Source organism: Xyrauchen texanus, chromosome 46 (assembly GCF_025860055.1).
Source record: "Xyrauchen texanus isolate HMW12.3.18 chromosome 46, RBS_HiC_50CHRs, whole genome shotgun sequence".
Lineage (NCBI taxonomy): Eukaryota > Metazoa > Chordata > Actinopteri > Cypriniformes > Catostomidae > Xyrauchen > Xyrauchen texanus.
In genome coordinates, this window is record NC_068321.1 from 7,392,356 (window position 1) to 7,415,403 (window position 23,048).

General features: G+C 36.5%; 1 protein-coding gene and 2 long non-coding RNA genes across 3 annotated transcripts in view; 1 reads left to right on the forward strand and 2 right to left on the reverse strand.

Moving 5' to 3' along the window:
• Positions 1–23,048, forward strand: part of LOC127638414 (ATP-binding cassette sub-family C member 8-like) — a 101,376-nt gene that overhangs the window by 67,930 nt on the left and 10,398 nt on the right. The window contains exons 21-31 of the mRNA XM_052119935.1: positions 1,819–1,903; positions 5,103–5,183; positions 6,888–7,025; positions 9,137–9,262; positions 10,083–10,179; positions 15,075–15,322; positions 19,619–19,785; positions 19,904–19,973; positions 20,133–20,290; positions 20,806–20,898; positions 21,094–21,196. Coding sequence (XP_051975895.1) covers positions 1,819–1,903; positions 5,103–5,183; positions 6,888–7,025; positions 9,137–9,262; positions 10,083–10,179; positions 15,075–15,322; positions 19,619–19,785; positions 19,904–19,973; positions 20,133–20,290; positions 20,806–20,898; positions 21,094–21,196 — 1,366 coding nt within the window. The remainder of the gene's footprint in view (positions 1–1,818; positions 1,904–5,102; positions 5,184–6,887; positions 7,026–9,136; positions 9,263–10,082; positions 10,180–15,074; positions 15,323–19,618; positions 19,786–19,903; positions 19,974–20,132; positions 20,291–20,805; positions 20,899–21,093; positions 21,197–23,048) is intronic.
• LOC127638415 (uncharacterized) lies at positions 6,867–17,913 on the reverse strand. The gene is made up of 3 exons (XR_007969864.1): positions 17,813–17,913; positions 15,164–15,313; positions 6,867–6,953 (listed from the first exon to the last, which is right to left on the reverse strand). It is a non-coding gene; the product is annotated as an uncharacterized LOC127638415 (long non-coding RNA).
• Positions 9,715–11,167, reverse strand: LOC127638416 (uncharacterized). The gene is made up of 3 exons (XR_007969865.1): positions 11,072–11,167; positions 10,651–10,711; positions 9,715–10,161 (listed from the first exon to the last, which is right to left on the reverse strand). It is a non-coding gene; the product is annotated as an uncharacterized LOC127638416 (long non-coding RNA).

Consider the following 23,048-nt stretch of genomic DNA (forward strand, 5'->3'; position numbering starts at 1 on the left):
GTTGCAGATCTGAATATCGGAGAATAGAATGCATTTATTGTCGGAGATATAAAGTAGGAATATCCCACATCCAACATGAATGAAACACCGCATAACCGTGAACCCTGATGAAACGAAATTTATTGCAAGTAACATTTAAATCGCAAATATTATTAGATCGATTTTTCCAGGTATTATAGACCTCCTTGGTAGATTCATATGAAAAATTATGATTTTTGAATGTCTGTTCAAAGAGACAAAACAGTCATGCTGCAGTTAAAATTAGGCTTGCTTGAGCATTAAGTGTCATTTCAAGTTCTGGCTTTCGTGCGTGGACGTGTTTTTAAAATGTCAATTGTTATTACTAGTTAGCTGCAATATAATGTATGATGCCCAAAGGCATAGTGTGTCTTATTCATTGTGAAACTGTGTTTTCCTAAAGGCATGAATCAAACTGAAGGCCTAGATTTTTAATGCATGGCCCGCCACTGCTTTTTTTAAACATTAACCTGTGTTCACCACCCTGTTGATGTAGAAATGTGCAGTGTTTATTCCCCTGTTTCCATTAGTCAATACAAAAGACTTATCTCTCTTGATATCATGCAATCATTGTAAGCTTTTTAAATCGCAGTAACAGTCATTAGACAGATGTGTCCCTTACTAAGTGTCTCATCTGTGAGTCGACGATTCTTAGAATCTGTTGTACATTCACCTTCCCTGGAGCCTCGGCAGCTGATAAGTGTCAATGTCTGTACACAGGGATTGTTAAAGGGGCATATTCCATTCTTTAATAGCAATATATTTTCTCAAAGTACACTTTTAATGTTAGGTTAGAATAGGTACCATTTCTTTGACTCTTTGGATTAAATGGGCTATTTTTGGGACTTTACATTTTAAGAATGTTTGAAGTGATAAGTGATCCTTTGTTATGATTGGCTAATTTCTACACATTAGTTTATATTTACACTGTCATTCATCAGGACGGACCAAGTAGTTGAATATCAAATATGTTCATGGTTGTGATGTCAAAACCTTGCCGATTGACTGAATGATCTGTGTCCTAACCAGGCAGGATACAATACAAGCAATGAAAGAGACAGTATGTTATTCTGAGTTTTTGTCCTAACCAGCTGTGACAAAGGACATTTTTCCAACAAATTACTTCTTAGAACACTATATCTAATTTTCCAAACATGTATTTGTATGCAAACTTTTGGGATATAGCATAAAAAATGCTGGATGGAAGAAGAACCTGCGATTTTCAAAAATGCACATAAAAACGTATACGCTCGCTAGAGGTGGATACATATATTTATATGGTAAGAAGACTTGTGCATAAACTACAATGGAGACACATTTACCAAATAAACTCCTTGATGATCATCAAAAAAAGTCATGTGACTTTGCCCAAAAGTCCCTTTCAAGGCAAGTCAGTCCACTTGGCTGCCATCTTTGGAACGCTCCCAGGCAGCTATTTTCTTGTAAACAAGTGGCATAAAAGTACAGCTCCTATCTACTTGAATGAGGGAAAGACCGAAATCTCCCAAATGGATGTTCAAGATTACGATTAAATCACATATTTTAATTCAGCAGGAAAGTCAGAAATCAAAAGTCTTTGTGAGAGTAAGTCTGTCATTTCAATACTGATTAAAACCGGAAACTTCTTTAATACAATTCTCTTGATAAATAATCCATTCACAAAATCAGTTATTCATTGTTAACAAACAATTTTACTCCAATGTCAATATTTCAAAATGTAATATAGATAGATTACCACAGTGTTAAGCATCCAGCCAGCTGTGGTTTTGTCCCCATTCAGCCTCTTTTGTTGTTTTGCAGGTACAGGGCAGTAATTGAGGCATGTTCTCTCCAGCCGGACATTGACATCCTTCCCCAGGGGGATCAGACGGAGATTGGCGAGAGGGTCAGTGTGCCGCCCATGTGACTATTATGATGCATTTCATTGCCAGCCATCTGGACTGGTTTTATTTTACATATGGTCTCGTTTCACTTATGATTTGTGACTTTGAATTCCACTGACACGCTTGCAGATTGAGTTTTAAAGGCGCACTCAGTAATATTTGTGTTTATGTCGTCTTGGACTTACACTGACACTTATATATGACAGCAATAGATTTCAGTTACTGATCCCATTGTAGAAAATCACTGTAATGTAGTTCGATGGACAGGAGGAGGCGAGAACCGGCTTGATGATATAAATCATATTTTAATGAACTTAAACAAAAGACAAACACACACATGACGGACATGTCCGTAAACGATCTCTCTCTCCCGCACAACCCTCTGCAGTCAGCCTTTATCCCTCTCTGAGGCTTGATTAGCCTGATAACGGACCGGGTGTGTAGAATCACGACCCGGCCCCGCCCTCCGCCCTGCCACATTACTCCCTCATTCTCTCAGGCAGGGGAGCCCACGGCATGACGTACACCCACCCCCCCTTTCCCTGGGGGAGGGCGTGCCCGAAGCCCCGTCTGCTGGCAGGTCTTCCCCGTCCACCTGGAAGAGGGAGGGGACAAGGGGAGGGAAACAATAAAGAGAAATAATAAAAATGGGGGGGTACTTCCTGTAACAGTGTAGTACCCCCCAAAAAAACACTGTATTTAAATTTAAATGAGAGGGAAAAGGCCAATGTGGAGCAGCAGTGAGAGAGATGAAAAAAATAAATAAAATACTTACTCGCCAGTTCTCCGATACGCTGTAGCTTGTTCCTCGGCCACTCCTCCACCCTCTAACGGACGACAGCCACGACAACTGCTTTATGCAGCACAATGAGCTAGTAGCTAACAGCTAGCAGTTGTTTTATTGTTTAGGTCAGTTTGTGTTGTGTTTAAGATGATGTCACGGCAGTAGAGGCGGCGAAACTATGACGATCACCCTATAATCCCTCCCACGTTAAGGTGGCACTAAACTGCATTGATTCTTGCTTTTTAAATGTTGTAAGATGTCTTAAAAAATGTTGTACCAAAACGGTTATCCTAATTATAAAGCGAAACTAAAGTTTTGTCTAAAATAGCAATGTTATGATCAGAAGCCACTCGCAAAGCACAGCGTTCCTGTCCCAGATGCTGCTGCTTCCATCGGCTGCCTACAGAAGGATTGACTTAGGAACATCTGTTTGAAAAAGCTTTTGAAAAATGTGTTTGTGTGCTCTTCTTACTTTATTGACAAGAAATCAAGAGCAGGGATTACTTATACTATCCAGCGTTACTGTCCGGCTACGATAGACATCCAGAAACGTAGCGCAATTAATTTAATAAACGATAGCATCATTGTGCTAACGTGTGTGTACATGTGCTGAAAGTTCATTAAACATTTTAAGAGTTTCTATTCAGCATTGGCCTTTGTGAATGCTTCACATGTTTTGAAATGGCATATAAAGGAACAGTGTTTTACTCTGTGAGTAGTGATGATGTTTTAAACTTTTTTCATGCTGTGATGCTAAATGAATAATTCTACAGTGGAAGACCATAATTATTAGATGAGACTTGTACAGTAGTGAGATGAGTAAAGTAATGTCTCTCTTTGGAGTAAGGCCCTGTCTGGCGGTCCGAAGTTGTAGTACTCGGAACCGTCATATCCTGCCAATAGGAGACGGGAGGCAGGGGCGAGGAGCCTACCCCTGTGCAGGACAGGACTCAACTGGTGGTGGTGGGGTGGTGGAGGTTGCCGCGTTAGCACACCGAAACAGCAATGTGATAGATTGTGAGCAGACATATAAAGCAATGGCTTACATGTGATTGGCTGGGAATTACCCAGCTAATGGTGCGATGATGTACAGCTGCTAGTCTTCCCGTTAGAACTACGCTGTGCTTACACGTCTTCTCTTAAGGGAAAAGGTGATTTGGAAAACAATGAGGACATTAATTCAGTATCAATAAAATGTATTTGTACATCTAGTGCTTTTAATAATACATATAGTTTTATGGAACAGAGAACATTGAACTTTTGTGAACTTTGATTTAAATGTCCAAATAAATATGTTTATTTGTATCACATGTAGTTCTTTTCAGTTTATTGTGTGGCTGCGAATACATCGTTATTTCCTTTAGAACAATAAATTCAATCTATCAACAGGATCAGTTGTTCAGTCAACACTAAAACATTTCATGTAGGTTATAGCATTTAGATACAGAGATTAAGTATGTAAACTAACAATAATAAAGCTAGATTGATATTACTACACATTAATCTCTGGCAAAACAATTTTATTTTATCAGAAAAACGGCAGCATGATAGTATCATCGCCTGAGTCCTGTAATACACGTGCAACCTGCTGTCTAGGCCTCCCCTGTATCTGCAGTAAGTGCATCATCTACCGAAACAACAAACTCTTCAGGTTCTGACTAGACTCAATATATGCTTTAAATAAATATAATTATCTACAGTTCTCAAAACATGTCCAATTTACAGTTGTGAAGGCACAAATAGGCTACATAGCTTTTCAGGTAAGACTGCTTAGGTTCTTCCATCGATGGATAAAGACTTAACAAAATAACTAAAATGCTTCTATTTGCGATATTTGGCCATCGTCCTCAAACACATATTCATTAACAGATAGGTGGGGAAGAACAATATTGCCTCTCTAGAATTCTGTGATCAGTTGTTCTCAAGTTATCCTAATTTTTATTGCTGCATTAGTACATAACATAACGATTGTTTGTGCTTAACCGGAAGTTACGCCCACATCCCCCGCAAAGCATCATGGAACTCATGGAATATTGTGGATTTGAAGGTTAAAAAACAATTCCAGTTCATTTCATTAAGAGTAAAACTTGTTTATTGAGGAAAATATTACTGAGTGCATCTTTAAACATCTGCCCTCACAGGACAGTACTCATTTACTCATGATAGTGCTCATTCTCTTTTACTCTCTTTGGTTCAGGTTCTCAATTGAAGTCACATTTAGGGCTGTTTCATGTAGTTAAAGCTTTTCGGGTTATATTGTTGGCAGTTAAAAGCAGCAGTCTTTCACCTCGTTGAGTCAACAAAAATCAATCACAATACAAACTTTAGTGAGGCTCAGCTCTTACTATATCTTTCTCTCTCATCAGGCATTTTATCTTTTGCAAACGTGCCAATAACTTGTTTTTTCCTCTGTCCAGGGTATCATTCTTTCTGGAGGCCAGAGGCAGCGCATCAGTGTGGCTCGAGCGCTTTATCAAACCACCAATGTGGTGTTTCTGGTAAGTCTAAAGCTTTCTACAGCAGTAAGGTGAGTTGCTACAGCACTGTCAATGTATGATGTCTTTATAGGAACTGTTCACAATCCCTGTCTCTGTATGAGTCATACTGCCACAGGCTATGCTGGAGTCATGGTCTATTAAAGCAATTACAGTGAATCAGAGGGGATGCATACCTCAGGGGGTACTCAAACAGGTTCCAGAGGGTACTTGGAAAAGTTTTGCTTTTTTATCCCTTTAATTAGATAATAAATAAATAGTTAAAGTAATATAATACAATATTATAATACAATAATTCAGAGATAAATTGCATTATTTTGGCAGGCTTGCAAAGCATTGTTTAGACAACAAAATAGTGGCTTTAAAAGTCAATATATTGTTTGATTTAGTCCTATATCATTGAACATGCCTACAGTCGACAACAATCCATTTTCCTTGACACTCCATGATGCTTCTGGGAAAATGTTTTGTGGACTGATAAAACTAAGGTTGAATTGTTTGGGAAGAACACACATATGCCATCAAAAGGGCACGCATACTAACATGAAAATATCATCCCAACCGTGAAGTACGGTGGAGGGAGCATCATGGTTTGGGAATGCTTTGCTCCTTCATGTGCTGGATCGCTTGCCATCATCGAGGAAAAAAAATATTCCTAAGTTTATCAAGATATCCTACAGGATAATGTCAGTGTGACTGTGCGCCAGCTAAAGCTCAGTAAAAGTTGGGTGATGCAGCAGGACAATTACCCTAAACATCAAAGTAAATCCACTACAGAATGTTTTAAAAATAGAAAATCTACCTTTTGGAGTGGCCCAGTCAGAGCCCAGATCTTAACCCAATAGAGATGCTGTGAAATGACCTCAAGAGAGCCGATCACACAGACATCCATAGAATATGGCTGAGTTAAAGCAGTTCTGTTAGGAAGAATGCCTCAAAATTACTTCTGAACATTGTGCAGATCTAAACCGCAGCTCCAGAAATTATTGGTTGAGGCTATTACTGCCAAAGGAGGATCGACCAGTTATTAAATCCAAGGGTTCACCAACATTTTCCATAGCACTGTGAATGTTTAAAGGGATTAGTTCAGTAAAGGCATGAAAGACTATAATTGTTTGTGTGTTGTAATCTTAAGCACATTGTGTTTGTATATACTTGTGACTTTGATGAAGATGAGCTCACATGTTACATCCAATTAATGCAGAAATCCAGCTAATACCAAAGGGTTCACATACTTTTTCTTGCCACTGTACATATGAGTCAGACGGATGCTTTTGGAGCCTCTCACTGGTTTGCAGCATCATAAACACGTTTTTAGGACACCGTGTCTAGTTAAAAGTGGTTAACTTTTAAAATCTCGTCTCAAATCCCTGTATTCTGTTCTGCTTCGTCCAGCTGTTAAAAACACATCCTGTGTTACCAGCTCTCATTCTGTGGCTGCACTGCTTTTGAGGTTTGACTGACGCAGCTTGTTTTTATATATGTTATGTTTTAAATAATTAATCACACTAAATTAACGCTTTAAATCAACAGCCCTAATAAATATTTAGAACATATTAATACAATAAAAATAATATATCTCAAGATATTTTTCCGTTCCTTATTATATAATAAAGCAAAATAATGTGTGGAATTATTTGAATTTTTATACATTTGGATGACACTTCAAGCAGAATATAAATTGTTGTTTATTTACTTTTCTTGTAGGATGATCCTTTCTCAGCACTGGATATCCACCTCAGTGATCACCTGATGCAGGAAGGCATTCTCAAACTGCTGAGAGAAGAGAAGAGAACGGTGGTGCTCGTGACACACAAACTGCAGTATCTGCCCCATGCAGACTGGGTAATGGCAAATTGGCACAATTTTCTGACATTTGTTTGGATGCCTACATGAAAAAATGAGGATTTTTTTAAGGTATCAATTCAAACAATATCTCTATATAACACACACACACACACACACACACACACACACACAAATAAAACAGTTCATTGCTGTACAACATTTTCAGACATTGTGTTTGTTTAGGTTAAATAATACGCTGTAAAAAGTGAAATTGTGCCATTGTTGCCGATTTCTTAAAATATGGCTTTTGTTGGTGTAAACTATTGTAGTCAGTTTGATTCAGTCATATGAAATAATTATCATTCTTTATTTTGTATTAAAACCATATACCGATATTACCATAAGTACATTTTTAGGGTGTCTGGCCCACCATTTTTACTGTGTAGAAATGCATTTGTTAGTTTCAAAATATTTCTTGCCAACAAATCCAACTTGGTGTGAATAGGTCTGTGAGAACACTTAAAGGGATAGTTCACCCAAAAATGAAAATCATTTACTCAATCTCATGCCATCCCAGATGTGAATGCTTTTCTTCTGCTGAACACAAATTAATATTTTTTTGAATATTTCAGCTCTGTAGCTCCTCACAATGCAAGTGAATGGTGACTAGAACTTTGAAGCAACAAAAATCACAAAGGCAGCATAAAAGTAATCCATATGACTCAGAAGTGATATTTCACATTTCACTTTCACATTCTTCTTCTTTCCACACTTATCATAACACTTCTGAATATATGGATTTAACCACTGGAGTCGTGTGGATTACTTTTATGCTGCATTTATGTGCTTTGTGGAGCCTTAAGCTTCTGGCCACCATCCAGTTGCATTGTATGGACCTACAGAGCTGAAATATTCTTCTCATAATAGTTTAGTTTGTGTCCTGCAGAAGAAAGAAAGTCATACACATCTGGGATTTCATGAGGGTGAGTAAATGAGGAGAACATTTTCATTTTTTGGTGAACTATCCCTTTCAGCAGGACACCATACAGCAGCTCAGATGCTCTGACTTTTCTCTATTAAATAAGAAAGGTGCAGAGAAAAGGCAAGCGCACACACTGAGAAACAGAAGTTAAATTTATAAGTCAAATCTCACAAAGCCTGAGCCATACTTATGAATAATTCATGTTCATTCATTGCTTTACCTCCACCCCAAGAACACATAGAAAGGATTTCCGTGGAAACCTATAAGATATTTCATTTATTTATAGCCCAATACAATAGTCTGTTGTAAGGGATGAATTGAATTGTGTCACCCCCTCACACTTTCAAAGCTGTTCATTTTCACCTGCAAATCCTACTAACACAATTCATTACTACATCAAATATAGCAACAGACCATCTGGCTTATAGAAAAATCCAATTAAATCCCAATTTGGCCGTTATTTGCAAATGAAAGTAATCACTCTGCAGACCAAACCAAACCCATCCAACCAAGTTGAGGTCATTCAGGTTCAGTATCCTCAATTTTATTTGGCACACAAGAAATGTCACATGTTCAGAAACACATTAAACACATCTTAATTATATCAGAACTTTACCAATATGCTTCTCATGTAAATTAATCTTGATTTAAGCAAATCTTTGCTGGAAATCAAGACAAAAATACTGATAAGGGAAATCTTTTTTGCATTGCTGAAGTTGTAGTGGTAGTTTGGCAAGACTTGTAATGTGTTGCCCACTAAAACGTAATCTGACTACAATAACGCATTACTGCATACTTATGCATTTAAACTTGTATACACTAAATGAACATCTGAACACATTTGAATTCTCAAGCCAATTTGTTGTCACCACCAACCTTGTTTCTATCTGAAATAAACAAAGCGCACTTTCTCACACTAGCTCTGACTTCGGTAATGAATTGCCTTATTGCAGTCTTCCTCTGCCACCCGCTAAAACACCTGTGGTCAGGAAACAGTTTTTCTGAACTCTATTAAGAAACCCTGTTACTCACAGCTACCTTGATTTGTCAGGGCGGAAAGCTTGCCATTAAGTTTTGTCTTTTATTCTCTCGACATTAAAAGCATTCCCCTTCTTGCGGCAGGAGTCTGTCTGAGTTCAATAAGAAGATTGAATTAATGATAATTGAATGTGTGTCTTGTTTGTAGATCATTGCAATGAAGGATGGCAGCATACAGACAGAAGGAACGCTAAAGGACATCCAAAACTCTCAACCTGATCTCTTCAAGCACTGGAAGACCTTGATGCACAGACAAGACCAGGAGTTTGAGAAGGTAGTCTGCAGATCATGTCATGATTTATTTATCATGTCATTTATTTCGGTTGTAAAGTTAATACCTGGATTTCCATTGGCAATATTCAGGCATGGTAATCATAACAACCAGACACAGTGGACGTCAATGCCACACTGCTCCGAGAACTCAAAATGCCACCTAGTGGCTAGCAAAACTAACATTCAGGTCTTTACACTGGCTTTCGGTGAACAGAATTGTGAACATCTGATGCTCTCAGAAGAATCCTTCATTATTATAGGCTTAAATCTTCAGAAAGCTGCAAGAGATGCTCTTGTATTGAGCTGAGATAACCTATTTATTTTGTTCAGTGTGCTTTTAAATGCTAGATTATTATTATTTAAATAAGCAGGGTAAAATGTACCTTTGTTATTCTACAGAAACAATAGTGATAATAAATGAAAATGATGGTAATTAAAATCATAGTTTTGTGGTTATTATGGTTTTACTATACAAATATCATAGCTTAACTGGTTTTACTATAGTAATATTGTAGTTACTATGAAAAGTAAGTAACCATGTTTTTACTCTAGATGAATCAAGGGAATTCATGTATGTGGTTTTCCTGTATTATTACTATGGTTTTACTATATATACATCACGGTTAAAATATGGTTTCTATATGAAAACCATGGTAAATTTATTGTGCACTATTTCAGAGAGAGAATTCCTGCCCTGACCTCTACGTTGTACATTTAGACAAACTTGGCTGTTCTTTTTACAATATTTCTCATTTTGATCATCTCGGACAACCTTATTTGTCAATGACCCATATTCATTTCTCCATCATGTTGTGTTTCAGGAGACAGTAGATGATAATATGACAGTGCTGGAAAGAAAAAACTTGAGGCGAGCCATGTACTCCAGAGAGGTCTTGAAAACTGAAGAGGAAGAGGAGGGTAAGAGTTTAGAAATATGAATGCACAAAAAAGAGTTTTATCAAAGTTTGAATTGCTTATTTGTCTAGGTTGTATTTACTTTACATCTGGGACAATTGCAGAGAAATGTTTTCATAACCAACTGCAAGCCAGCTGCAATAAAAAGACAATGGGTTGTTGCATGGTTAACTACTGTGTGCAAGCCCTTGGTAAGCCATTGCTCAAGCCTCATAAATCCTCATTAAGCATCTGGATGGCTTGGGAGTAGTAGCTCCTCCTTAACCTTTTCATGTGTGATAGCATTTTCCTGACTACTGTAATTAGAAGAGGTAATTGTTTTAGTGGCCTTTAAACTGGGCAGTCTGTACTAGTGATATGTTCATCTGATTGTGGCATGCTCTGCAAGTGCTTATGGCCTTGTGTGGTGCCAAACCAGGATGTTTCTGTAAAAGTATGTCAGTATCGGGTGGAGGGCAATATAGTTGTGCCTACCTGATCAAGCTGTTGGTGTGAGGTGTCCATGTCAAGGTGTTTGGCTGTCCACCCTCACCACCTGTCAGGATCCGTGAGCAGATGGGTATGTTTGGAGGCAGAATGTTGATTGTTGAGATGTAGTCAAGAAACAAAAGTTGGACAGGGCAACATAAAAGCATTGTCTGTGGATCTCTACTGACAGCATGTATATTACAGTTGGTATAGAGACTTTGGTGGTTCAGGATTGGTGAAGTTCTTTACTAATCTTTCTAAGCCTTTCATGTCCACTTGGATGGGTGCTATTGGGCATCAGGATAGCTTGTGATAATCTTAAAACTAGGGCTGTCAATGTAGTCTATGTGTAGTCAATGTGATTGTCATAAGTTAAAAAAAAATGTATCAAGAATTAAAAAATAAATGAGTACGCAATTATTAATACCTCTTGACCTGTACACATTTTCTTGCCGAGAGCAAGCGGATCAGTCCACACAGGATGCATCATTGTGTTTCAGATCAGCCAAATGGAGCGCAACTGTGTGAAACAGAATGCAGGGGTCCCATTTTAAGTAGCCTTAAAAACACAGTTAATGGCATGAGATGCCAATAGTAATCATTTGCACAGTCTGATGCATATGTGCATAGACAAGCAATTTTTAAATATTGCACAGTAAATCCAAGAACAAGTCTTTTATGAATGGCTCCCAAGTCTAGCACAGAAAGATTGATAGTCTTATAGATACACTGACGGTGTGATAGTTTGATGTACATTGATATGGAAATGAAACAAACCATATATTGACTTCTAAAGCCTCTTTTTGTAAAGTCCAGTCAATGCTTTCATCTACCATAATGTAATATCTTTGAATCATCTTCATTTGGGAGCTTTCAACAGCAAGTATTGATATATGGGATTAATTCAATTAACCCTTTAAGCTCTGAAGGTGTTTTTAAAAGATTATTTAAAATTTGTTTTATAATACTTGGTGCCAACTCCTGGTCGCAATATGTAATTAGAGTGAACTATCCTCTCTGCCCATATTTGGATGACTTCCACATCTGGTTGCCCAATGAAGTCATTTAATCCAGGAACGCTACCATGTTTTTTAGCCGGATGTGCTGTGTGTGTGCGCTTTGTGTGGATTATCTAATAATCTATGCATCCAATTACGTTGTGGGCTTGTTTTAACAGGGTTAATTAATCTGCATATAATGTATTTCATTTGATTGATATTTTTAATCGATTGACAGTCCCACTAAAAACATGATATTACAGTGCAATGACACTGTAGTTTTTGCTTGAAAAAATACATTTCAAAGTAGAATAGAGTTGCCCACTGTCCCGTATTGGCTAGAGCATAATGTGTTCCAACCAAAGAAGATGTCCTGTATCACATATTTAAGTGCTAGGTTAAATTGGAACGCTAAATATTTGCTTTCTCAAGGTTTTATATATTTGCATACGTTTGTCACGATTCGCCCCCTGGTGGCAGACGTAATGTACTTTCAATTTGTTTGCAAAACATTGTTTATTATAGTCATAGGGCGAGAGAGACATCAAGTGCATTTACCATCTGATGATTGACCATGACAGACTGAATAATGTGTTCTGTTGCAGCAATGGGTTTTTGCTGAATCTTTAAACGGATCTGGCTTGTAGCACACTTTTCTCCAGTGGCAGCTTATGTGCTGTGCTAGTAAATGCTGTGCTACTGCAATGAAATTGATATGTGCGATTCACACACAACACCACTGCTCTAGTCTATGATGAGACAAGTGTATTCCTGGTATGGTAGTATTGATACATGCTTGTTGACGTCAAAGCTTTTTCATGTTTATTCTTTTTTCTCTTCTCTCCTCTCCTTGACATCCATCAACACTTGTGCATGATGGCATATTTTTAATTTAGATGCAGAAAGTGGAGAGGACTGAAATTCAGTCTGCAGTTAAATCTGTTAATGTTTCAAACACTTACTTCAAAATGCTCTTAAAGAGAGTTCATCCAAAAGTGAAAATTCTCACATAATTTACTCCCATCCCAGATGTGAATGACTTTCTTTCTTCTGCTGAACACAAACGAAGATTTTTAGAAGAATATTTTAGCTCTGTAGGTCCATACAATGCAAGTGAATAGTGACCAGAAATTTTAAGGTCCAAAAAGCACATAAATGCAGCATAAAAGTAATCCATAAAACTTCAGTGGTTTAATCCATGTCTTCAGAAGTGAGTGTGAAACATGTAATACATAAATATTTAAGACCTTTTTTTACTATAACACTCCACATTCTTCTTTTGTTTTTGGTGATTCACAATAATTGTGAATATCACCACCTACTGGGCAGGGAGGAGGACTTATTGTAAGAAACACCGTTTAAATATTGATCAATACACGTTTTATACAATTCTGATTGCCAAAACAATGGTTTGGTATTTTTTATATGACCTTTTCTATTTTGTTTCATAATTGAGTGTTTCTTCAAGTTTGGATACTTTTATCACTGCAGTCTAGCTAAAACATTTTAAATCATTAAATGCATAAGGAAATTGTTTAAAAAAAAACTATAAAACTTCAAAATAAATTAATCATTAAATTACTAAATAAATCAATAAATGTTCCTTGTAATGAATTTTCATTTTAGCATTATCTTTGAATTGATTTTTCAATCAAGCACAAGCTTTGTGTGTTTTCTTTTTCAGGGTTACGTTTATCGGCACGCCACTCAATGGCTATAGAAGGCCAAATTACTTCAAATAAAATCATTAATAAATATTTAAATAAATCATTGAATACATGGATAATTAAATATAGAAAATATATACTAAATTAAATGCATCAGTAAATAAATAATAAATATTTTAATAATTTAATAAATCATTAAATAAATAGTCAATTAATTACATGCAAAATTAAATGAATAAATAAATCAATAAATAATTAAATACAGTGTTAAATTGTGCAAAAAAAACCAATACAAAAATATAGTTAATTTTGAAATAAAAAAAATCAATAAATGTTCTTTTTATTTCTTTTTAGGACTATTTTCATTATAGGGTTGATTTTACATTTACAAGGGTCCTTATTTTCATTTTCAGGGTTATGGTTATCGGCACGGCACTAAACGGCAGTGAGTGTCACCTTTCAAAATCTATTTCTTTGGACTTTCTGTTTAGTAACAACAACATGATGTATTGACTAATTATTTATTTAATGATACATTTTATGAATTCATTATGTATTTAATTATTTAATGATTTATTAATTGATTTAATAATGAATTAATTCACTGTGTATTTAAATATTTTATTATTTATTTAATGATGCATTGAATTAATTCACCATGTATTTAATTAATTATTAAAATATTTATTGATTTATCTAATGATGAATTAATTCACTGTGTATTTAAATATTTAATTATTAATTTAATGATGCATTTCATTAATTCACTATGTATTTAATTAATTATTAAAATATTTATTGATTGATTTAATGATTAATTAATTTACTGTGTATTTAAATATTTAATTATTAATTTAATGATGCATTTCATTAATTCACTGTGTATTTAAATATTTAATTATTAATTTAATGATGCATTTCATTAATTCACTATGTATTTAATTAATTATTAAAATATTTATTGATTGATTTAATGATTAATTAATTTACTGTGTATTTAAATATTTAATTATTAATTTAATGATGCATTTCATTAATTCACTGTGTATTTAAATATTGAATTATTTATTTTATGATTAATTGAATTAATTCACTGTATATTCAAATATTTAATCATTTATTTAATTTAGAGTAATTTGGCCCTCCATACTCCTATGGGGCAGTTGTAAAGTCATTTCTTTTCACACTATAATTGAAATGGTTTATGTTTATTCCACTCTGTGTTTAGATTATCATAGTTCTATGCATGTAATAATGTGCGTTTTTCATGTATTTTCATAGTTCAGTATTGACAGTCTGGATCTGAAACAAGGCTGAAACACCTAAATCTATACAAAAAAGAAAAGTACCAAAAATAAATGATGATGGCCTTGTGAAAAGTTTTCAAGTTTGTTTTACTGAGAACGTCATATAACAAATATAAATAAAAAAAAATCTTTTTACAAATAGTTGAAGAAATACACAATTTTTTACTATTAACATTTTGCTGAAAAGCCATTAAACAGTATGCAATACATTTTCAATGCAGTCATTTATGGAAGACTTTGGCATTATTCTCAAAATCATGTATATACTGGGAGCCACACTGGAAATGAATAGATCAAATCTGAATATATTATTTTAAATCCTAAATATATTGTACATTCAAATGTATGTCTATCACTACTTAATAGTATCATATTAGTGCAGTGCAGTAGAACTGGTTGTAAAAAAATCAAACATGTGTTGTCTGTCCATCACACTTTTCCGCCTTTCATATCTCTAGAGGAGTCAGTGGAGAGTGATGATGAAGATAATCTTTCTCGAGTGATGAGGCACAGAGCCACTATTTCCTGGAGATCCTGTGGGACGTACCTGAGCTCTGCTGGCCTCCTGCTGCTCCTCCTGCTCCTGCTGTCCCAGCTCCTCAAACACTCCCTCATGGTGGCCATCGACTACTGGCTCGCACACTGGACGTCCAAAGTCATCACGGCCAAGAATGAGGCAGTCGCACACAACTGCTCCCTAGTGCAGGTAAGAAAAGACAATATTACATGTCAGCGGTGCTTGTCTGTGAGAAGCTAGGGTGTTGCTATGTGGTTGCTAAGGTGTTCTGGGTGGTTGCTAGGTTGTTTTCTACTGGTGGAAATGAAAAGTTCAACCCCAACTCTTTAAGATGGTTTGGTCTCTAGATATGGCTCAGATCCCTGCTCAATGCAAGTCTATGGGGTTTTTCCTCATCATCTGCCAGGCAAATATTCTAAGTCTGATCACTGTGCAAAGTTATAGCACACCTCTCTTCCCTAACTCGTAAGTATGAGCATTAGTAATAGTTGTTAGAGACAGAATAAGAAAGAGTGTTTTGAATGTTTTAAAAACACTCAAGTCTGGCACGGATGATAACCTATGTATGAAATATTCAGCATGAGGGTGTACTGTATCATATTTGCATAATTCATGGTCCAGACTTGCTGAAGTCGCACAGTCCTTCAACTTTGAAAAATGTAGACATGTTTTATTAGATGCATAGACTGATTATTAATCCTTTTTTTATTTTCTTCCATGACACAAATACCATGTTGTAACGTAATCCAAAAGAATGGGTATTGACGTTGCGTTTAATATTTCCATGAGCCACATACAAGCTAAGAATGGCATTTTGTTAACGTTGTCAGTACAGGGCAAAGGGAAGGTGTTAAGAGCCAGATAAAAACACTTCACTTTATTAATAGACTTCCCTGTCAATGCAAAAAGCCATAACAGAGCATGTTGTGCTTGGCTTAGCCTTGAGCTACTTTATTGTGTGCTGTGACAAGTCAGATAAAACTGTGAGGATAGACTTTAGTTGTTCAGGGTCTTATGTTGGGGAAATATTCACTCTGAAGTTTATGTTATCTATCTTTGGCTCAAATAGATTATTAAAAATAACTGTCATGCCACATAGAAAAGTCCAACCTAGGTTTTTACATTTTCCTAAGAAAATGTGAGTGGTGCTATCCTGCGAAAAAGCATGTGGTAGGAATCGAGTTTCTATGTGGTTGCTAAAGTGTTCTGGGTGGTTGCTAGCAAGTTGCTTAATGGCCCAAGTCAAAAGTATTTATGATATTCTGGCCTCTAGATATGACTCTGGTCCCTCCTTCAATGTAAGTCTATGGGGCTTTTCGTCCTTTTATTATCTATTATTTTATAATTTCTCGTTCCTTGCACTCAATAATTAATTCACCATCAATACTCATGAAATCACTGAACGCATTTTAAACAGCACTTTATGCCGCCACAGGGCCTATCAAGTAGATTTAAGCACTTTCAAGATTATGATTTCCCACTAACTGTTTTGGAGACTGGTCATCATTATTGATATTCTCTGCTGGAGTGCACGGTAATTAAAAGGCTTTTAGTCTCGGTGTCGACTTGCCGGATTGATTTTCTTTTGGTTTATTTCTTCAGTGTGAATGATTAACATTGCAAGGTTAGAAGTTAAAGCATTATGTCAATCAAATAGTAAATGCTCAGTCTTGGTGTGTAATTAAAATAAAAAATTTCCTTCTTGCAGCGTTAGAGTGAATATTAGGGATTTTTATGGTCTCTCTGGACTCCATAAAGAGACTCCTGAGACACGAGCGTGACTGCTGTGTGCATTTTCCATTTCCCTATTTGATTTGTAACTAGTAGCACCTAATAAAGAAGATAATTTATAGAAAAAAGTTCTAGAGTAAATTGTTTTCCTAAAAATGTATGGCAACATACAGTATGTGGACAGTGGAAATAAGTTGTGAAATGAATTTTTCATCATATTGTTATGTTTCCAGGAGTGTTGTTTATTCATGTTTTTGAGACATCATAGACATTACATGAGAAATGAGCATAATTAATTCTGATTCAAAGTAATGTCCAGCATCATCCAATCACGGCCAACCATGTTAAAATAAAATTATACATTATAAATTCTGTATCTATGTACTGATTATCATTGTCCCATGTCTGCAAAACATATTGAGAGGTCCAAACATCATCTGCAGCCTGAAACTGAACTTTTGATCAAATTTTAGTAGTGAATGCACTTAACTGCATAGACAGCTATAGGATGCTCCCTTGCTCCCTATTTAGTGAATGACTTAACCTCCAGTGTACTGCTCTCAGAACTGTTTGATATGCACCTTATTTTTATCCTAACTCCATATAAAGCCTCCAATAGATTTTGGATGAACCCATTGATTCTCAATGTGAAAATGCACAGTGACTATAGGAATGCATTTACTAATGTTAATGAATAGAACTGTTTTGTACAGTGATAACAAAATAAAATACAACAACATTTATTTTAAAATGGAGCTAAGTGATCCACAGATGTGTTAATGTTGAAAGTTATTAAAAATATAATGTGCCAAAATCCACGTATGTGGACACAACTTGTTTATCAGTGCGCTGATGAGCGAAATATTTCTATATTTTTTTAAGTGGTTTTTAGAGACGCTACTCTTTACACCCAAACAGGTTTCACTGAAAAACTTAGAGGTTTCTTACCAGAGGCGCTTTTGTTTGCTCTGCACCCGTAGAAGCGCTTCACTGAAATCAATGTCATGTTGTTGTGTCACATGAATCGGTGTGTCAGAAGTTTAACCTTTAAGTGACATTCTAGAGTGTTGTGAACAGAATTCAGTCAGCATAAATTCATTTAAATTATGCGTTGCGTATAGCAAATATACAATGTCCCTGCATGTGCACGCAGGGTCACACGAGGTTACTGAAGTAAATGCAATATTCTTGGTTTTAACTTTGATCTAAACCTATTCTAAAAACTAGAAGTAAGCCATTTGATGGTGGATTTCACCTAAAAATATACCAATGTGGCTCAATCAAAACATTGTTTAAGCATCCCGTCCAACCAGACACGGCAACATTGACTCGACGTGAGTTTGGGGCAGGACAATCTGTTTGTACAACCAATGGAAGAAGGGGGAGATTTCTGGAAGCTGTTTGGAACATTTTTGCAATTCCATTTGGTGATGCAGACATTATACACTTCAGCTTTGAATGTCTATATATTAAAGAGATAGTTCACCCAAAAATGAAAATTCTCTCATTATTTACTCATTTTCATGAACCCCAGATGTGTATGACTTTCTTTCTTCTGCTGAACACAAAAGAAGAATTTTAGAAAAATATTTCAGCTCTGTAGGTCCATACAATGTAAGTGAATGGTGGCCAGAACATTAAGGCTCCACAAAGCACATAAAGGCAGCATAAAAGTAATCCATATGACTCCAGTGGTTTAATACATGTCTTCAGTGATATGATGCAGAAGTGATATGATATATGTGGGTGAGAAACAGATCAACATTTAAATCTTTTTTAACTATAAATCTCCACTGGGATGGCATGAGTGTGAGTAAATGATGAGAGAATTTTCATCTTTGGGTGAACTATCCCTTTAATGATATCAGTAAGGCTGATGATATGATCATCTGATATTTGGCCATTATGTAAATATCGGCCAATAACTGTACCCGATTGGCTGATTTACAGTTGTGGTGATTCTAAATAGGTTCAGTTCCAAAATCTACTGACAGTCTTGTCATGTACAGTATAATGTGCATTTTCTTTTTTCAGTGTCCCACAGATGTTGTTCATAGACATTAAGGCTGTGTCTCGTTTGGAAGGTCGCGTCCTGTGGAGGCCGCATGCGTCATCGAGGCTGTCTCGTTTCAGAAAAGAGAGTAGGACACTTTGAATGCAACCTTCTTTCATGGAAATTCGGAGGATGCATGAGGTGTATCCTTTGTGGGCACTCATAACCCACAATTCTTTGCTCCAACGAAAATGTCGGAAAAAAATTACGCCAATTTGCCGGTAAATATGATGTTCAAACGCAAGGAATGTTAAGTACCTCAGTAGATGGGTGCAGAGTATATAATATTTATCATTATATTAATATATAATTAAAATTAAGTATTAGACTAAAATTACACCTTTAAAATATATTTTCTTTTATCTTTACATCATTATAACTCTCCTAAAATGTACCTCAGGCATTCCTTTCCACTTTGTTTCCTTCTCACTCAAAGCGCTCGCGCTTGTTAAAGTGTGGCGTGTTGTCATAGCAACCATGTTACGTTCCGTTTCCGTTCGTCCTACGAAGGCCGTCTCGTTTAAATTAGGCTTGTTTAAAGGAGGAAAGTCGGTGTACTACTGCCTTCAAAGGACAACCTAGCATGCAGCCTTCCAAACGAGTCATAGCCTAAGTTGAATTGTACCTGAAATATTCATTTAAGGATTTTTACTGTCATTTCTTGTGTTTTCTTGGTGAACTGAAGTGTAATCTCCCCACAGGAAGCAGGTTTCAGTCACTCATCATACCTGCTGGTGTTCAGCGTTCTGTGCTGTCTGGGGATCGTCCTGTGTCTGGTCACATCAGTGGCAGTGGAGTGGACAGGCCTGGGGGTGGCCAAAGATCTTCACCACCATCTGCTCAATAATATCATACTTGCCCCGATGAGGTACATCTGATACAGTACTTTTATTTTTGGGTGAACTGGCCCTTAAGAGGTCGAGTGATTGTACATTTTAAATAGATAAATAACACAAAATAAGGTCAAATTCCCTCTTTCTTTCTAGGTTCTTTGAAACAACTCCATTGGGAAGCATAATAAACCGCTTTTCCTCCGATACCAATACAGTAGATCAGGTATGAGGTTACAATACCACAATCAAACAATGTTTCTGTGTATGAGGCAAGATATCTTCTTTGGTGACTATTAGAAACAACATTTAGCAAGACGTTTTATTAAATGGGAACCCTTTGGGTCTGCACAATTTGAATCTCTCTCTTTGCTTCTTTTTTCAGCACATTCCTGCTACTCTAGAGTGTTTAAGTCGCTCTACGCTACTGTGTGCATCAGCTCTAGGTGTGATCTCATACGTCACGCCGGTTTTCCTCATCGTACTGGCACCATTAGCCATCGCTTGTTACTTTATCCAGAAGTACTTCAGAGTCGCATCCAAGTAATCAATCAGAAAAAACTCCTACAACATGTGATACATGCTGATTCAGTCCACTGCAAATGAAAGAGGATTCCATATTTAATCTAGATTTGCTTTGCTTTTTTTTTATAACTTGGAATTTAAAGGGATAGTTTACCCAAACATTATAATTCTCTCATCATATAATCACCCTCATGCCTTCCAAGATATTTGGGTCTTTGGGTCTCTATAATGCAAGTGAACGGTGGCCAGAACTTTGAAGGTCCAGAAAGCATATAAAGAAAGCATAAAAGTAATCCATACGACTCCAGTGGTAAAATCCATGTCTTCAGAAGCGATATGATAGGTGTGGGTTAAGACTGAGTCCACACTTGTTCGAGTCCGAGTCAAGACCATATTTTCTTAGTCTTGGACAACACCATCTACAACACTGCTTCAATGTTCTGGCCACCATTCATTTGCATTTTATGGACCTACAGAGCTGAATTATTCTGATAAAAACCGTAATTTTTTGGTGAACTATCCCTTTTTTTCAGGGATCTACAACAGCTAGAAGACAGCACACAGCTTCCTCTGCTCTCACACTTCTCTGAGACAGTAGAGGGGCTCACAACCATCAGAGCATTCAGGTGGGCACAACATTTCAGTGCATGACAAACCCTGCGCACAACACCTTTATAGACATCAGATTGGTTTTGAATACACTATTTCCTCAAATGTTGTCCATGGCTGTGTCATTTGTAATGCTAAAGCACTTTTTGCAAGTCCCTCTGGAAAAGAACATGAATGTATTAATTGATTCTTCTGGTATTCTTCTTTCTTAGGTATGAGGCTAGATTCAGACAGAGGCTTCTAGAATTCACTGATGCCAATAACATGGCTTCTCTCTTTCTAACAGCGGCTAACCGCTGGCTCGAGGTTCGAATGGTGAGTTTATTGCAGGTCATTTCTAGGCTTATTAAATTTATCAGGGTTCCCACATTCATGGAAAACCTGGGAATATTAGGGAATTTTTAAATTGTGTTTTTAGACCTGGAAAAGTCATGGAAATGTTTATAGTTAAATATACATATTTTTAATGTTTCTAAGCTCTAAAATATTTAATGAGCTAGATATTTCTTTTTTGTAGAGTAAAACTTGCTCGCAAGCCATCTTGATGTCCGATTTGTCAGTATTTTTTTTTTTTTAATGAATCGGTCAAAATGATTCATGAATTGGTCTAAATGAATCATTAGCGAATCTGTCTTAATCAAAATTATTTTTTAAAAACCTCTATCAAGTAATCACAAGCGCCTGAAACAGTCATAGAAATTCATTGGTCAAAAAGGGTGGGAACACTGCTGTATGTGTCAGTGTGAAGTAATTAATAAATAATGTATGATGTGGAGGCCTGAGTAGATCAGTGAGTGAAAACACTGACTACCATCCCAGGAGTTACGAATCCAGGGCGTGCTGAATGACTCCAGCCAGGTCTCCTAAACTACCAAATTGGCCCGGTTGCTAGGGAGGGTAGAGTCACATGGGTTAACCTCCTCGTGGTCACTATAATGTGGTTCTCGCTCTCAGTGGGGCACGTGGTGAGTTGTGTGTGGAGAATAGCGTGAAGCCTCTACACGTGCTAAGTCTCTGCGGTGAAGTGCTCAACAAGACACGTGATAAGATACGCGGAGGCAACTGAGATTCATCCTCCGCCACCTGGATTGAGGCGTCACTATGCAACCATGAGGAATTAGAGCGCATTGGGAATTGGGCATTCCAAATTGGGGAGAAAAATCACACACAAAAAAAAACATAAATAAATAACAATGTATGATGTTACATTATATTGATAATAATGCATTAAATTATTATCCAATATTTTTTTACTTAATTATGCCAATAATAAAAACTAGTGCTGGAATTAATAAAATTAATTACCTTGTATTCCAATTAATTAATCGCAATTAATCACAAATACATATATTTGCTGAGAAGTAAGCCCTGCAAATAACAATAATTAAATAAATAATGATTAAATAATTATAAATAAAAAAAAAATACAAAACGTGTGTGTGTGTGTGTGTATATATATATATATATATATATACACACACACACACATATACACTGGCGGCCAAAAGTTTGGAATAATGTTCAGATTTTGCTCTTATGGAAAGAAATTGGTACTTTTATTCACCAAAGTGGCATTCAACTGAACTCTATATAAAGTAAGAACATTAATAATGTGAAAAATTACTATTACAATTTGAAAAAAAAATTCTGAACTTATTAAATTACTTCAAAGACTTCTCATCAAAAAATCCTCCATGTGCAGCAATGACAGCCACCAGGACTCTTCCTAGAGCTGGCCGCCTGGCCAAACTGAGAGATCGGGGGAGAAGTGCCTTAGTCAGGGAGGTGACCAAGAACCCGATGGTCACTCTGACAGAGCTCCATCGTTTCTCTGTAGAGAGAGGAGAAACTTCCAGAAGAGCAACCATCTCTGCAGCACTCCACCAATCAGGCCTGTATGGTAGAGTGTCCAGACGGACATATCTCATCAGTAAAAGGAGTTTGCTTGGAGTTTGCCAAAAGGCACCTGAAGGACTCTCAGACAATGAGAAACAAAATTCTCTGGTCTGATGAAACAAAGACTGAACTCTTTGGCCTGAATGGCAAGCGTCATGTCTGGAGGAAACCAGGCACCGCTCATCACCTGGCCAATACCATCCCTTAAGTGAAGCATGGTGGTGGCAGCATCATGCTGTGGGAATGTTTTTCAGTGGCAGGAACTGGGAGA